The sequence below is a fragment of the Peromyscus maniculatus genome, chromosome 9, assembly GCF_049852395.1.
Source record: "Peromyscus maniculatus bairdii isolate BWxNUB_F1_BW_parent chromosome 9, HU_Pman_BW_mat_3.1, whole genome shotgun sequence".
Lineage (NCBI taxonomy): Eukaryota > Metazoa > Chordata > Mammalia > Rodentia > Cricetidae > Peromyscus > Peromyscus maniculatus.
Genome location: NC_134860.1, coordinates 8,207,742 through 8,223,908, shown reverse-complemented (window position 1 = coordinate 8,223,908; position 16,167 = coordinate 8,207,742). Strand labels below are relative to the sequence as shown.

General features: G+C 44.9%; 1 protein-coding gene across 2 annotated transcripts; it reads left to right on the top strand.

Moving 5' to 3' along the window:
- Window positions 1-394: 394 nt before the first annotated feature.
- On the top strand, window positions 395-11,108 carry LOC143267242 (disks large homolog 5-like). Of its 2 annotated transcripts, XM_076544295.1 has the most exons (6): window positions 395-536; window positions 3,819-3,981; window positions 5,225-5,353; window positions 6,013-6,196; window positions 9,946-10,061; window positions 11,012-11,108. In XM_076544295.1, exons 1-6 carry the CDS (start codon window positions 518-520, stop codon window positions 11,097-11,099), a joined length of 699 nt encoding a protein of 232 aa, XP_076400410.1. In that variant the 5' UTR covers window positions 395-517; the 3' UTR covers window positions 11,100-11,108. The 2 variants fall into 2 exon arrangements, with proteins under 2 accessions (XP_076400410.1, XP_076400409.1); XM_076544294.1 differs by lacking the exon at window positions 395-536 and having other exon boundaries at window positions 3,639-3,981.
- The last annotated feature ends 5,059 nt before the right edge of the window (window positions 11,109-16,167 follow it).

Genomic DNA, 16,167 nt, shown 5'->3' with positions numbered 1-16,167 from the left:
ACACAGAGGCTTCCAGTCTGAAGGAAACAGGATCAGCTGAGGAACTGGCAAGGTGAGGTAGCTGTGGCTTGTTCTGCTTCTCTGATCTTCTAGTGTTCACGCCAATACCTGGCTCCAGGTTTGATTTTAAGAATAAGAACTTTGAAGATTCCTGCTACACACACCTTTATTTCAGATCTTTAATCCAGAAGTAATTTGGGCAATTCCTTTTGTTGGAAGGACTTGGAAGAATGAAGCTCTTACTCTTTCTCTGCTTGCTCTTGCCTTGTTAGCACAACCATTCCTTGACTGGCCTTGTTAGCACATCCATTTCTTGACTGGCATTAAAGCCTACTTCTTTAAGATTCCAGCATATACTGCAGACCAGCTGAGACACCCAGTGTTGTGGAGTGGTCATCTCCTGGATTCTTGGCCTTTCCATTCACAGCCAGATATTGTTGGATAAGATAGAGCACTGCCTGCAAGCCATTCTAACAAATACCATTTCCATAAAGAATCATTGTATTACTTCTGGAGAATGCTGGCTAAGAAACCAGGTATGTAGAAAGGACATTCTAGAGCAGCTAGGGTCTCATTACAGTGTCAGCTCACTTACAAATTCCCAATAGTCACCTTCCCTTAACCATAGCCTTCCTCAGGTGCTTAATCACTTCAGAGAATACAACCCTCCTCCTCAATGATCATGACCAAATTCCTTGGCATGATTTATTTTTGATATTATTGGGTATGGATGTGAGGAGGGTAAGTGCCAATTTTAGGCAGGGTTTGTAAAGTGAGACTTCAGTTCCACATGGGTGAATTACTGGAAAAATTCTTATGAAGCAGAGAGAAATCTCTAGGTTTGCAAGGAGGAGGTGCTGAGTCACATGAGAGACTCCGGAAAAGGAAACCACAGCTTCTGGTCAGTTCATGGAGAACTAATTAGCAAGGAGGCAAAGGCTGTGCCCCATGACATCAGCAGACCCTTTGCTGGACATTCTGTTGTATCCTGGACAGCTCTTGGAATCCCAGTGATGTCACTAGTGTTGTAGCAACACTGACTGCCTTGAGATCATTTGTCATTGGCCACAAGCTTGGCCCCTAGACATGCTTTCCAGACTCAGAGGTCTGTTTGGTAGAGGGAATGGACAGCATGGAGAGACCAGAGGGAGGCAGAAGGAAGCTGGTCCTGGGTCTCCCTGGAAAACATGGAGAAAATGGTCCTGGGGAAGAGGCAGTGAGTTTTGGGAAGGGGCTGGGGAGCTTTATGGATGTGTTGGGACTCAGCTTTCCAGAGCGAGGACTGAAGAACTTGGAACTTCTTGGAAGGGGGCACAGAGGAATTAATGAGATTTCTGTACCATGACTGTGTTTCACAGCCACGGGAGTCCTTTAGTTATGTGCCAGTGATAATAGGGAAAGGAGAGTACCCTGGAAAACCCTGAGGTTCTCATACTTGACATCACAGTCACTAGTATGGCAGGAGCCCCCAAGTGCATCTGTCTTCCAATGACCTCTAAGGTGTCTGAATTTCCAGCTGTTGATGGCACACAGGTCTCCAGTTCAGCCTAAGAGCTGTTAGATTCAGTGGACCTGGACTGAGACTGTCCTTTTCCTGCCAGCCCTGGGTGTCCTGGACTGTTAGTGAGGATGACTTTGTGAATCTGTTGACTATGTTTTGCCCCTGCATGGCTTTTCCATTAACATGAACTCTGAATCACAGAGCAAGGGACTTGGGCATCCCTATACTACCAAAGTGATTATAACAGTAGCAGTTACCTCCTGGCTTCTGAAAGTACATGGCTGAGGGCTCTGCAGTGAAAGAGCATCCTGTACCGCTGTAAGACTTAAGAGGTTGTCCACTGGGTCCTCTTGTGCAGGGAGACAGAGGAAACCAGCTGATTTCTGACAGCCACTTCCCGATAGAGAGATGGGAAACTGATACCCACAGAGAAGGAGACTCAAGTCTGAGTTTTCAGAACCTGTCTCGGAAAAGTTTCTTCTGTCAGTCACTTTCTGTTCATTCTTCAGTGCGTAAGGATTAACTGATAAGAGGAAGTGTGTAGGGCAGGTGCTGTGCTTTGACTTCTAGAATTGGGTATTACTGAGATAACTCACATTGTCTAGCATGATTTGTCTGTGTGAAATAACATCTGAAAAGACATAGTTTGCCTCACATCACTCATTTTCTGAAAATGCCTTTGCATATCTGTGGGGCCTCTCACTAGCCGTTCATCTTTCTTTAAACTTAAATGTAGGAATGGCACATCCTTTGCTCTTGTGTTGAGTGTTCCCACAGGGAATTCTGGTTCTTAGTATCTCCAGAATGAAATGCCATTAGTTTACCACACTATTGGTATCTTATGAAGGAAGGAATGAATTTTGCTGAAGTTCAAGAGTAATTTTCATCAACTACAGGACTTATCTTTGTTCTGACAAGACACTGAGTATCTCCCACCATACTAACAGCTTTGTGGATCCTCCACAATGTGCTTGTTGGCCTCAGGGGACTGAATTTTCCTTCCTACCATCCTTACTTAATTACCTAGAAAACTTTTTTTCTTATGTTATTGACTAGAGTTTTCATGAGTTGGATGAGCCATTTCCTGGGATATGTTTGGAAGAGAGTCTTCAACTTCCTGTACATAAACTAGTGAATATATTCTAATGAAACAGAGAGAGATCCCTGTGTTTGTAATGAGGAGGTGATAAAGGTCATCCCTTGGGTTTTTTGAAGTCTCCTGTGAAGGGCAGTATGGCTTCCAGTGAATTGCAGATGATGTAATTTGTAGGTAGGTGAGGGCTACTGCTGGTGAACCCAATAGTTCCTTCTCATGACTACCTATTGAATTCTGGGGAGTCCTTGGCATTCTCTTGATGTCACCATTGTTGTGGGAACACCAGGTGACTGTGGGGTATTCTTCCACTGCCCATAGACATGTCAGCAAGACTGAGAAGGCTGCTTGGGAGGGAGAATAGAGAACATGGGAAGACCAGAGAGAGGCAGAAGGAAGCTGGGCTTCAGTCTCAGTGTAAAACATGGAGTAATAAATGGTTCTGGGGAAGGCACTGTGAGTCCTGAGCAGGGCTTGGGAACTTTCTGGAGGAGGTGGAGCTTGAGCTGGGCCTTCCAGGAGTGGGGCTTAGCATCTGTGAATTTCTGGGAAGCAATGGACTTATCCTGCTTCCCTGGGTTCCCTAAGAGCAGACCCAGATTAAACGATTTCTGATAGTTAGTTTGGAAGAGCCATGGATTTTCAAGCCTGCAGCACCTTTCTGGGACATACTTAATCTCATTCTGAGTGGAAAGGAAGGGCCAGCCGGAACAAAGTGGTGACTAATTAGGTGTCCTTCTCTGGGTAGGGTGTTGCTGCACTTCATCCTAGTGGATTCCATCAGTTTCCATGGGAATCTGATGCCAAGAAGAAGGGAGGGAAACTGCCCTGGCCAAGCAGAAAACTTTCAGTCATTCCCATACTTTGTCCTGGATACATGGGATGAGGACTTGGTACTGCTAAGCTCTAGGGACAATAGGACTTACCTACACCACATCATATATGAGCTGACACTGTCCTCCAAATCTATATGGCTGGGCTATCTTATATCTTCCAGGTCCAGGGAACTGCATTAGAGAGAAAGGCACATGCCTATCCATCATGGTTGAGGACAGATACTTAGCTCATGGGTACCTATTTGAGGATAGGTGGCCTACTCTTTGGCGCGCTCAATGGGTACCTAACATTTCCTCTTCCTCGGACTTCCTCTTGGAACTAGCATGGATTCTCCTGGCCCTATGTATATTCAAGTATACAAGATCACTTTGCTTTGTCTTCCTGCAGGGACTACCAGGAAGACACCAACCCAAGGCTCCACCTCCATAGACCAGGAGAAGCAGATGACAAAGTTGGAGAAACTAACCCTTCAGCTACAGAGTACAACATATGAGCACATTGAACTGCATAGAATCCTGGGCAGTTATATAGACAAGGATTTGCAGAACAGGTAGTCATTATGTGCAGTTCCCTGCTGACCATCTTGACCCCACAGTGTCTACCTAAGCTTTTCTGAGGAACAGGAGGCTCAAGCTCCGGGGTGTCCTGGTGCTTAACAAATTTTCCTGAGTGCACAGAATTTGGAACCTTGGTAGGTATGAGATTGGGACACAGGCTATTCTTATTCATTCAAATGAAAAGCAGAGCCTATGGCCTGTATCACAGTTTTGGGATAGGGACAGTAGTGTGTGAGCTCTCAACATGCATTTCAAGAGGCCTTGGCAGGTGTTGGCTTGTGGGAGATGCTAGGTCCTGTGAGTTTGTGATGAGTCTTTGTACTTGATGAGCGGATGATGTGTGCTTAAAAATCCTGGAGGGGCCTGGTCCCATTCATCCATCTCAGTTTGTGTCTGGAAGGTCTGGTGCTTATCATTGCTTCTCTTTTGTCCTCCTCCTTATACTCTGAGGCTGTTCTAACTCTTTGCATTTCATGGGCATCCTGACTATATGTGGAATGTTTGTGTATGTGGGAAGTAAAGGCCTAAAGCTATTCTTGGCTCCTCCTTATACTCTGAGACAGTGCAAACTCTCTGTATTTCATGAGAATTATTATTTTTATGTGGGGTATGTGTGTGTGTGTGTGTGTGTGTGTGTGTGTGTGTGTGTGTGTGTGTGTGTGTTACTCCTGGGAGTTTAGAGTCTGTGGCAGGGCCCGAGGATTTGCCATTTTCACATTTTCCATGGGATACCAGTGATGACACCAGGGAGCTTCACTTTGATAAGCTCACGTCTTGGCCACTCTTCTTACTTTGGTGGAACATTGGAATCCCTTGTGAAGTGTATAATGCCTTTCTGAAGTTGGGACTCCTCCCTTGAAATGCTCAATGTATGCTATGGTCCTCTGTGTAGCATATAGGCAGCTAGGCATGAGAGTCCCTGTTGTAAAGACAGGAAAATGTCACCATAGGTTTCCGGTGGCACCAGTATGTGGCACAGACTCCTGGGGTCTCCTTAGAGAGATCATCTATTGCTCAAAGTCCACTGAGGGCGCTCATGTAGTCGTGGATAACTCCTTCTTCTTTTGGCCTGGGGACATGATAGGAAGTTTAATAAGCACCAGGAGGACCTATTGTATAAGTGCCAGGCTGTGTCTTCCATGGCACTGAGGAGTCCAGAGCATAGCCTGATTCCATATGATCCTTGTGGCCTGTGTTCATGGGGTCCTTTTCTCCTGGGGCCATGCCCTACCACAGGCTGAATTCTTTTGAAATCATGAAAAAGGAGCATAAGCAGGTGATGCTGGACTTACAGAAAATGCCAATGGAAATAAGTGACGGTGTGAACAAGATCAAACATCTGATTGAAGAGAATGTGTCCTACAGGTATGTGCCTGATTTAACTTGGGAGAGACTGATTCTGCCATCTTTCTCTTTGACTCAATGTGAGAGTTCTGGTTCTTGCCTATCTGCCTCTTAGCAAGCAGCCTGACATGTGGTCCTTGGCCTTGTGCCTCTTGGACTCAGTTTTGCTAAGTGTGAAAAGACACTGTTCTCCTCCAAGCAATGTCCTGCCAGCTTCAGCAGCCCCTTGATAAAAAACAAATGGTTTGAACCATGAAGGGAGTGTCAGGTATCCTAGTACTTCTGTGGCTCTGACCAGGGCTTCCCAGAGCTTGTTTCCATGGTAGCCATAGACAGAATTGATTCTGGTTGGGGCTTTTTCTATCCTTCTGACAGTGTTTGCCCTCAACCTGCTGATGCTTTCCCAATGTCATGAACAGTTAAGCACAGGTGTGGGCTGGACCCTGTTCTCAGAGGCACAGGATCTCTTTTGGCATCAGGAATTTCAGAAGTATTTTGAATCTTTTTGCAATTTTGTTACTCTCTGGATTTGGTTTGCATCTGAGTGATGCTGCTTGGCTACTGAGAACTTCATTCTTGGGCTTCCTGGGGGTCTGGGACTTTTCAGCACGGGTGGTACTTGGGGGTAGGAATGGCAAAGGAGGCTGGCTGGGTCTCACCATGTTTTGGTGTTTATTCAGTTACCTCCATGGCCAGGTCCTCCGAGATTGCACTGAGCTGAAGGAAAATATACATGTTTTAAGACTGAAGAACAGATTGCTGTGGGAGGAGCAGATTGAAATCCAAGAGTCCTGTGAGGAGCTGAAGAGGCTCTTGAAGGAGGCTCATGAGGTCATCTGTGACCCTTCTGCTGAGCAGCAGCAGGTAGGCTGAGGCAGCAGGGGCAGGTGCCCACCTGTCCAACCATAAACACAGAGACACTCATATACCATCCACACTCATCCAGACCCCCACCTATATACCATCCAACTGTTGAATTCTGTGATCATTCCCGAGTCGTTCTAGAGAGTTAGCCTCTTGCAAGAATCTGGATAATTGGCAAGGGAAACCTCCTGCTCTGCTAGAAGCTGCAGTTCATTGAGAACTGGTTCAGTCACATATCATCCACCTACATGTCATTATGATCAGAGGTCTGCTATGCAGGGAGCTCCTTAGGGAACAGCACAAAACTTTCATTGATGATGTCAGTGGCCTGTGGCTCATTTGCTTTGCAGGGGTCATGTGAGATCACAGATAGGAAGCAGTCTGCAAGGACTAGAGCTCATTGTCAGTGCCAAGTGAGTGGTTCTCATTGTCAATGTTTTGTGTGGCATGTGGTCTTCTCCTTAATTCCTGCATCCCAATGTGTTCTCTTCCTTTTGCCAAGCTCTTGATTCATAGTGACAGATGCCTGAGTACCCCCTTTTCAGCCCTTTTTCTAGGCATGGTGCTGGACAGTTCTCCCATCCTGGAGCTTCCAGTCTGGAACTGAATGGTTGACCATAGATGTGGAAGGCCTTTGACAGGCTGAGGGTTGGGGTGACAGATTTGAAGCTTCAAGAAACATTTTCTCCTATCAACTCAACATAGCATGAAGAACTTGTGTGCTCTCCTAGGAATTTTTAGTCTCCAAAGGATGGATAGCAGTGTTGTGGGTCTCACTTGAAACACCTGATGTGCATATTTTTAATTCAACTGTTCCTACAGCATGATGCCCTCACCATTGTTTTCTGCTTACTTCCTATTTCTGTGGTCTGTGTGTTATCTATACAGGCCTGTGTAAATGTGTAAATCGGTTTGTAGGTTCAGAGGCTACAAAATGAAATCCCATGTTGTCATCTGTTGCTCTTCCCTTATTCCCTTAGAGCCCAGGTTTTCATTGAACCTGAAATTTTCTGTTTGGGCTAATCTGGCTCCCAGTTCTCTTTAGATCTCCTGTCCTCCAAGGTAGACCTTCTGTCTTGTTTTGTCTTATCCAATGTTACAAGTTTAAATATACACAGAAAGAGGAAAGATATATTTGCTTTCTCTTTTGTTTATTTGCTTTTATTGTTTTGATACCAATGTGTTTTTTAATAAATAACAAAATCAAACACTACAGCTTTTTTTTTTAACAATAAATAGCAGGCTTCTTTGCTTTCACTGCACAGAGCTAAGACCACAGGAAATGTCTGGTTTGTCTCTGGTTTCTCAACCGAGAATCCCACAGTGCATCTCCTTGCTGACATTGTGTTGCTGACTATATCATGTGCATGGCTATGTCTCAGAACAGATTCCCTCTCATAGTTCTGCAGAGTGCTGGGTTCCTGAAAAGCACTGCAGGTGATGTCACTGGCCTCCTTCTGACTGACATTGGGCTGCATTCATATCATATGCACTGTCTTCTGTTGAAAACTTCCTGGTGTTGACCATGTGTCCCTTTCTTTCTCTTGGGTTATCAAGGTCATCTGTGGAGGAGCCAGGATACGTTGAGTGAAGAGACTATGATGGGTTAACTTGGATAATGTGGAGTCAGGGGGTTTTGTGATGGATAAAATGTATTCAAGGAAAAGTTAAGTGCAGGCCGGGATAGCAGTGCCTTGCTGAGTCTAAGAGCCTTGTAGACAGCATAGAGGACCCGCTACCTCTATATGCATCAGAAAAGGTGCTGCAAGGCAACAGTCCTCTCTCACTGACCATTCTAGGTTCAGGAAGTGTGAGTGTGTGTGTGTGTGTGTGTGTGTGTGTGTGTGTGTGTGTGCTGGGGTTGTTGTATATTGTGTGTTGTGATTTTCTGTGCATCTCTCTATGTGTTTGTGTGTTTGTGTGTGAATACTGTCTATTGCTTGCACAGAGGTGCTCCTTTGGGTGTGTGTATGTGACCATGTGTGGTTGAGTGTGTATGTGTGTATGTGCCCATGTTCCCTGTATTTATAGGGGTAAATATTTGAGTGTGTTTGCAAGTTCAGTTGCTTATATGTGCAAGTGTGTTTGTATGTGTGGATTTGTAACTTCGTGTGTGTGTGTGTGTGTGTGTGTGTGTGTGTTTATCTATATTTGTATGTTCATTTACACATTTTTAATGATGATGGAACCAACTTTTCTGAAAAAGTACTGTGACCCCTCACTTGGCATCCATCAAATATTGTATGCTGCTGCCCATCTTTCTCCATGTCCTCCTAGCTCACTAGAACAAAGGGACACAAAAGATGCTATAACTCAGTGATTTTCAGGTATTTGTAGAGACAAAAATATATATATATCTGAAAAGAAATCCTTGGAGCAAACCAAAGGAATGTAGTACATGGAGGTTAGGAGGAGACCACTGTGGCAAATCAAGGTATCTGAGAGGCAGGATAGGCTGGGTGAGGGTTTGTGTCTCTTCTCTGCTCTGGGTGAATGGTGACTGCACACTCAATGGTCAGGTGGCTTGCTGTGTCTTCTCTGTATACTGTTTTGTCCTCATCCACATTGTCTGCTACCACTTGCTTTTCCCCTTTCCCTAACTTTGGCTCGGTTAACATTGGCCTTGGAACTTAGGCTGGATGTTAGTCGTTGAGAGATTCTGAATTGCAGTGTGCTTCAAGCTGCATCTCAGTCCAGCGGAAGTTCCCTAGCCAGGATGTGGTATGAGAATGGGGCTGTCTCAGTGCACCCCACTTAGATTCCTGAGGGTATTGGGCACGCTATATGCTGGGTCTGCAGCACTCAGTAACTGCTTTTCTCCAAAGTTGTTCATTCTGAGTTAAAATCATCCTAATGGAGGGTTTGGAGAAATGAGGACCCTCAGACATTGCTGGTACTGTAAAATGGTACAGCACAGTAACAAGCTACACACAAGTCTTCAGAAAGTTGAACTGCATTCCCAGGTGACCCAGTGATGCCAGAACATGAAGTCAGTGTCCACAGAGAAACTACGGGATCTCAGGGATTTATCAGCTTTCCTGAGTGTAGCTTCATGATGCCCATCATTCAAAGAGTGAAACAGTACAATGGGGTCAGGCTCTTCCATGGAATATTGTTCAGCACAAAATAATACATAAAATCATTTGGCACTGACTTAGTCAGCCATTTGTTACACAAACACATCCATGGCACAATCACCTCAAAGGAAGGAACTGTTTCTTTTGGATGCTGGTTATGGACATTTTCTAGTTTCCTGAGATTCTTTGCTTTTGGTCCAAAGTTAAGCAACCTGTAGCACAGAGAGCCCTTTTTGAAGGAAGTTGCTCACGTTGGGGGAACTGGGAAACAGTGAATAAGACCAGTGGGGTTGTCCATGACCATCCAGTAGTCCTTTGCTGGGGAACATTCCTATACTGCACAGCCTGGGGAACTTCCTAAGCAGGGTTAGTTAACGGACAAGGACCCCTGAGGCCACCTGTCTCTGCATTAGGTTGCAAATAGGCTCTTCACTGACTGAACTGCCTCTCTCCCATGTTCACTGTCTTCTCTCTTCCAACAGGTTTACCTTGTTTTCATTAGTATCCCTGGTGATTGCTCCTTATGTTAGTATTAACTGTGAAGCTAAACATGTTACTGCATTATAGTGTGCTTGTATGTGTGCATACATGTACTTGTGTGTGTTCATGAAATTATGTGTGTGCATATGAATGAGCAAGCCTCCACTGAGAACACAATCTTCTAATGAACAGGAGCAAGAGAGCCTGGATGAAAGACCGAAGGACCTGCTGAAGCAGAAGGAGCTGGTCACCCAGCAAGAGGACTTGGCAGAAAAGCTGCAACATCACTTCAGTGTCTCTGAGATGAGGTAAGAGCCCAAGCTGGGAGAGAAGTTAGAACCATGTGTGTCACCTGTCCCTGGATCTCTGTCTTTTTGGGATTTCCACCATCTGAATAGCTCCAAGCCACAGCAAGAGAAAGAATGCCTCAGGTTATTGTATTGGCCTGGCCAACAAGAACCTCTCCAGGAAACACTATGTTTGATCCTTAGTGTTTCTGGGGAGTGTCTACCCCTTACTCCCATCTGAGCTCTCTGGAATCTTCTCAGTGTCCCCTGTTTCTCCACACAAATCTCCCTATGGTAGTCCTCAACCTAGCAGGGGGCGGGTTAGTTGTGGAGGACAGTGTGTGCTCCTGCCACTTTATTTTCCTTCCAGAACATCACCTTTAGCGAGAAGTTCCTGCCTTTGGGCAGATCTACATGAAGCACACTCCTGCAGATTACAGGCTCTCTACTGTGTGAATCTGTTTCCTGTGAAAAGATTTTTCTATTATAAGAAGATTTAGGAGTTGAGGAGTTGAACCGAGGCCAGTTTCTGTTCTTTAACGATAATCAGATCCTTCACTGCTTTTCTTTTGTAGGCTCCCCTAGAGTGTCTACATTCAGTTTCTCAGGTTGCTCACATTCATTGCCTGTATCTAATCAGATTCATGTAGATATGCCCTCTACTCTTACTCAGACATTGCTACTTTGTTTTTTTTTTCTGTCAAAATAATTTATCTAGACAACTGGAGAAAAGTCCTGATTATCATGCCCAGCACAGTGTAGTTCTCAGTTCATCTTCTGGTATATTTTAAAAGCTGAGAATCAAATCCTGGTCCAGGTCCATTCTGACCCTCCTCCCTTAGGAAATGCAGGAAATGACCTCAGATGAAAGGTCACGCTGGACTGTCCAGCTGACTAGAGCTGGTTCAGGCTGAACAGCTGACATAGCAGGTCCCTACCAGGCCTGTTACCTAACTGCCTTCCTCCTCTAGGTTAGACCATCACCAATATGAGTTTGAACAGGCCACAGCCCAGGATGAGAGCCTCCTGCAGACAGAGCTGCTGCAACAGGAGCACTAAGTCTCACAGGCAAGTGAGCCACCAATGCATCCACCCTCAGCAAACATGGCATTGGTGGGAGGCTGGGGGCTCTTGACCTTGGCTTCCAGTGTGAATAGGTCTTGATTTTTTTCTAGCCTGTGGCCCAGTCAGGCTGGTTCTGTGTCTGAATGCCTTTCCTTCTCATATAGCAGATCTTGGGAGAACTGAGGAGGCTAAAGAAACCAAAGATGCCTTGAACCTATGACCTGCTATACTCTCCGATCAAGGCCTCCTCCTTCTCAGAAGACACTCCTTTAGAGCTGTGAACTCAAAAGCTTCCCGAGGGGTACAACGAATGCTCTAGAAAGGTCTCATTCTTAGTCTCTGTGAGAACTTGACCTACAAACCCAAAGGAGGCATGGCTATACTAGTTTTTAAAACGCTTTTTACAATCGCTGTCTGCCTTCCTACCATGTTTCCAAGGCCAGCCACTGACTGTAGGTCTCTGCTGCAAAATGTGCACTGAAAGAATGCTTATGACCTTAATTTTTTTGTTTGGTTTTGGTTGGGTTTTGTTTGCTTTGGGTTTTTTTGGTTTTCTTTGTTATGGTTTGAGCTTTTGCTATTCATTTGTTCTTACTTTTGTTCTTGTTGTTATTTAGGTATTTTACTAAAGATATTCACTGTTTATTGACTAATTTCTTTAAGCTCATATTGAGTAATATTACTGAGTTTTTATTAATAATAAAGTGATTTTGAACTTTTCTGACTTAGAAGCAATTTCTTTGGTCAGGTGTGATGTCTCACTCTAGTAAGCCCCAGAATCTCTTGCAACATCAGATCACTTGTGTGCCCAGCTTGAGCTACAACAGTGGGTTCTCAGGAAGCTAGGGCTACACAGGTCTTTGGATGCGGATGGTGTTGTCAACTCCGTGGATTCCCATTGCGTAATGGAAAAAGTATCCATACTGTATCCTTGTGGTCATATATTTATTCACCCTAGCTATAGCATTCTGTATACCCATTTCAGGATGTGATCATGTGCACCACATGAATTAGAAAAACAACAGTATTGCTATAAAGCCTCTCAGGAAATGAAAACATTTACTAAAGGATTATGAAAAAAATCCATAGCCTGCTTGCCACCTGGGGCCATGATGATATCCATGCCTGGTCTGCTGCCAAGGGCCATATCCTGTCCATGGCCCTAACAAACTGTTGGAGTCTGTGTTGATACCCATGCATCCTCTGCCAGTGAGGGCCTGGCAGCAACCTGCAGTCTTGGCCTCCACCTATGACCATGTTGTTGTCAAAGGGATATGCCCCCAAGTGGACAGATGTGTCTTAGAAGCCTGTACCGCCACCTAGGACCATAATGACATCAGGACCAGGGCTGTAACTGAGGGGCATGTCTGGATCCATGGCCCTGCTGTAGCCAGGGTCGGTGTTGATATCTCAGGCCCCTGTTGCCATCAAGCACAGTGCCTAGAATCTGAGCTACCACCATGGGATGTGGTACTGCTGGGTCCCTGCCAATCTGTGTGACCTTCATTGCCAAGCAGAGCCATGGTGGCATCCAGGCCTGGGCTACAACTTGGGAACATATCTGTATGCATGTTGCAAACACAACCAGGATCTGTGTTCATATCTATGGCATGTACAGCCACCAAGGCTCACACAGATGTAGGGAGGGGTCTGGGCTGTCACCTAGGACCATGGTAGTTTCTAAGGCCTGTGTTCTCTTTGGGGCCATATAGATCTGAGTGGCCTGTGCTGCCACCAGGGACCCTGGTGTCCTCCAGGCGTAGGCTAATGTCAAAGGCCGTGTCTGGTCCATTGCCCTGCCACAGACTTGGTCTATGTTGATGTGACTGGCTCCTTTTACTGCTGAAGACAGGATAGGGATGCAAAGAGTTAACCCTACTCATCACTGGCCTTAGCACTAGTGAGAACTGGACCTGCCCCTCACCCACTGCAGTACTGCGGAGAGTGGGTTCTGCACCTGGACTGAGCAGCACAGTAGAGCTGACCCTGTTGGTTGTGGTTTCAGTGATCTGGCCCTGAGGCTGCGAGAGCAGAAGAACTCAGTCCACCCTCTTCTGTGTTGTGTAGGCAAGGGCAAGGGAAAGATGCCCTCCTCACCTGAGCAAATACCACCTGCAGCTGGTGGGAGAGTGGGAATCTGGGGCTTGAGAACAGAGGAGCTGGGTCAGGCTCACAGCAGCTGCAGCAATTGGGTTTGTGGACTTGGCCCATCATCTCACAAAACACTAGAGCTGTTCCTTTGTTCTGAGTGTGGGTAAGTCAGATTTGAGTGCATGAGGAAAGGACAATTGGCCTCTCTCCATTCTGCCCATTGCATGGGGTGAGCTAGGTGGGACAGTGCTGGAGAGCTTGCCTGGGTGTGGAAGATGAAGGAAACCTGGCAGTCGGATCATCCCAGGTAACCCCAGCCCAGAACCATGGCTATGAATTATCCCACCCTAACTTCTTCTTTATCCATTGATGCTGGAGCAGGTAAAGGGCCCAGTTTCTGAAGATCTAAAGCTTCAGGATCTCTATGACACAAGACATCATTAGGATATCCAAGAGTAGGACCACAAATGAAGGTCCATCATCTATAGTGTAGAGAAGCCAGAGAGGCCTGAAACACTTAGAGAAAAGATGTATGTACTAAAGGGTATTCTGTGTGACTCACTGGGTGACACTAAATCTTCCTTGCCCAGACTTTGTTTTTTTTTAAATTTGGGTTTTCAGATTTCCTTTTAATTTGTTGGGGCGGGGTGTTTTAAAGGCAGTGCTCAGGTGTGAAGGAATGGATAAGGGGAAAAGTTGGATTGGGAAGCATGATGTGAAACCAACAGAGAATAATAAAATATTTAAAATAAAAAAGAAATTAGGAAAACCAGAGCTATCTGCCCATGGTTTCCTTGGAATATAGTATCAATGATAAGCAGACTGCAGACATAATGAATTACGAGATATGTTTAGACTTTTTTTTGGTGCTTTTGTCCTTAACAATGAATTGGTGCAATTTTTTAAAAAGATTTATTTCTTTAATTTATAGCTATGGGTGTTTTGCCTGCCACAGGGCTGTACACCATGTGCATGCAATTCCACCAGTGGCCAGAACACGGCATCAGATTCCATCTGAACCTGGAGTTAAAGAGGATATTTCACTGCTCTGTTGGTCCTTTGGGAGAGAAACTACTCAAAATGCAGCAGCTATCTCACCAGACCCTGCACTTGACTTTTGTCCATTTAGTTATGTATGCTGTGTTAGTTTTGAATGAATCAGACCAAACCATTTCAGGAGACCATTAGAGACAATAATATGATGTAGGCATTGTAATTGTCTTAGGATGCTAGGCATTCATTCAAGGCATTGGTGGGCTCAAGATCCTGCTCGAGCATCACATATTATCAGGGTTAATGCAGAGCTCTCACATCTCATCCTGGATGACAATGCAGATTAGGGCCATCTGATGAAATGCAGAATTGAAAAAACACTCCTGGTGGTGGAGTTGTGGTTAATGGTGCCTCTTGATGCTCCAGGTAAGTGTTGGGAGTAAGCTTCAGACCATCCAGAGTGACATGCCTGTCATGTGGAGCATGTCTGTACAAGGCTAGGAAAGGAGAGGGATGGTTGATGGTGCTCTTCAACCACAGATGATCACACTGTGTACAGAGGAAGGGCTTCTTCCAGATAGTGTTTTATTTTTATGAAGCTCCCCGGAACAGATCTGCTTTCTGAGACTGACAGAGAATCAGAGAGTTAATGTGTGAAGGAAGTAATCCTGTGGGATAATAAACTGGTGCTGTCAATCAAGCATAGAAATGATCTACTCTTTATGAATAAAAGGCATATATACACACACAACATCAATACAGATGCAAAGCTCATCAATTCCATGGATGATGTGACCAGCTGGAGAGACGGCTCAGTGGGCAAAGGTAACTGCTCCTAGGCCTACAGACCTGAGTTCCTTCCCTAGGACACACATGATTGAAGGAGAGAACAAACCTCTGAGAAATTGTCCTATGATCTTAATAAAAGTGTAGGTACATGGTCATGGACCACAAAAGCTAAGCCTCTGTTCCTAAGGCTTTCTATTTCTCACTTACCCTAGAATTTTTCTATCTGATACACTCATTTTATTATATTATTCTGCATTCCAATTGAGAGATTTTGGACATTTGCTATTTTACTCTTGATGCTGAGATGTTCTAAGAACCAAGAGGGCCGACACCAAAGCACCACCTGAAGAATGGTTAAGGGAAGGTGGGCACTGGGAATTTGTGACATAGCTGAGACACAAACTGCTCCAGAATGTCTTCTCTACATGTCTGGTGTATTAGTCAGGGCTTACTAGAGTAACAGACGTTATAAACGGAAGCTCTCTATTTTACAAAGGGAATTTATTTTAGAATGACACTCAGGCTATGGTTCAGCTGATACAATGATAGCTGGCTATGATGGAAAGTCCAAAAATCCAGTAGATGCTTACTTCACAAGACTGGATGTCTATACTGGTATGCAGTGTATGCTGGAATCTTAAAGAAATGGGCTCTAATGCCAGTGAAGGAATGGATGTGCTAACAAGGAGAGAGCAAGTAGAGAAAGAGTAAAAACTTCCTTCTTCCATGTCCTTCTATAGGCTTCCAGCAGGAATTGTCCAGACTATATCTGGATTAAACATCAGAATTAAAGTTGTGATTTCTTATCTCAAAGATCCGAACTAGAATTAGATCATCCTACTTCTAGTAGGTTAAGCAGAAATTAAGCAGAAATCTCCCATAGGTTTGCCCTGTTTGTTTTGGTTTTAGTTAATATCCGATGTATTCATGTTGACAACCAAGATTAGCAAACACAGTAGCATTCCCCTCTCCACTAATATTCATGAACAAATGGCTCCCTTACAGAGTGAAAGGAAGGAGTGACAATAATCAAAAGGTACATCTGAGTCAGCTATAGATGCCATGGTTATGATGATTTTTATTGGCCTCTTTATGGCCATGGATGGCTGAAATAGGAATAAATACCTGTCTCTGCTTTCCTGGGTAGTAGGGGATGAGCTAGAAACCCAGTCACAAGTGTCTGGCCTTT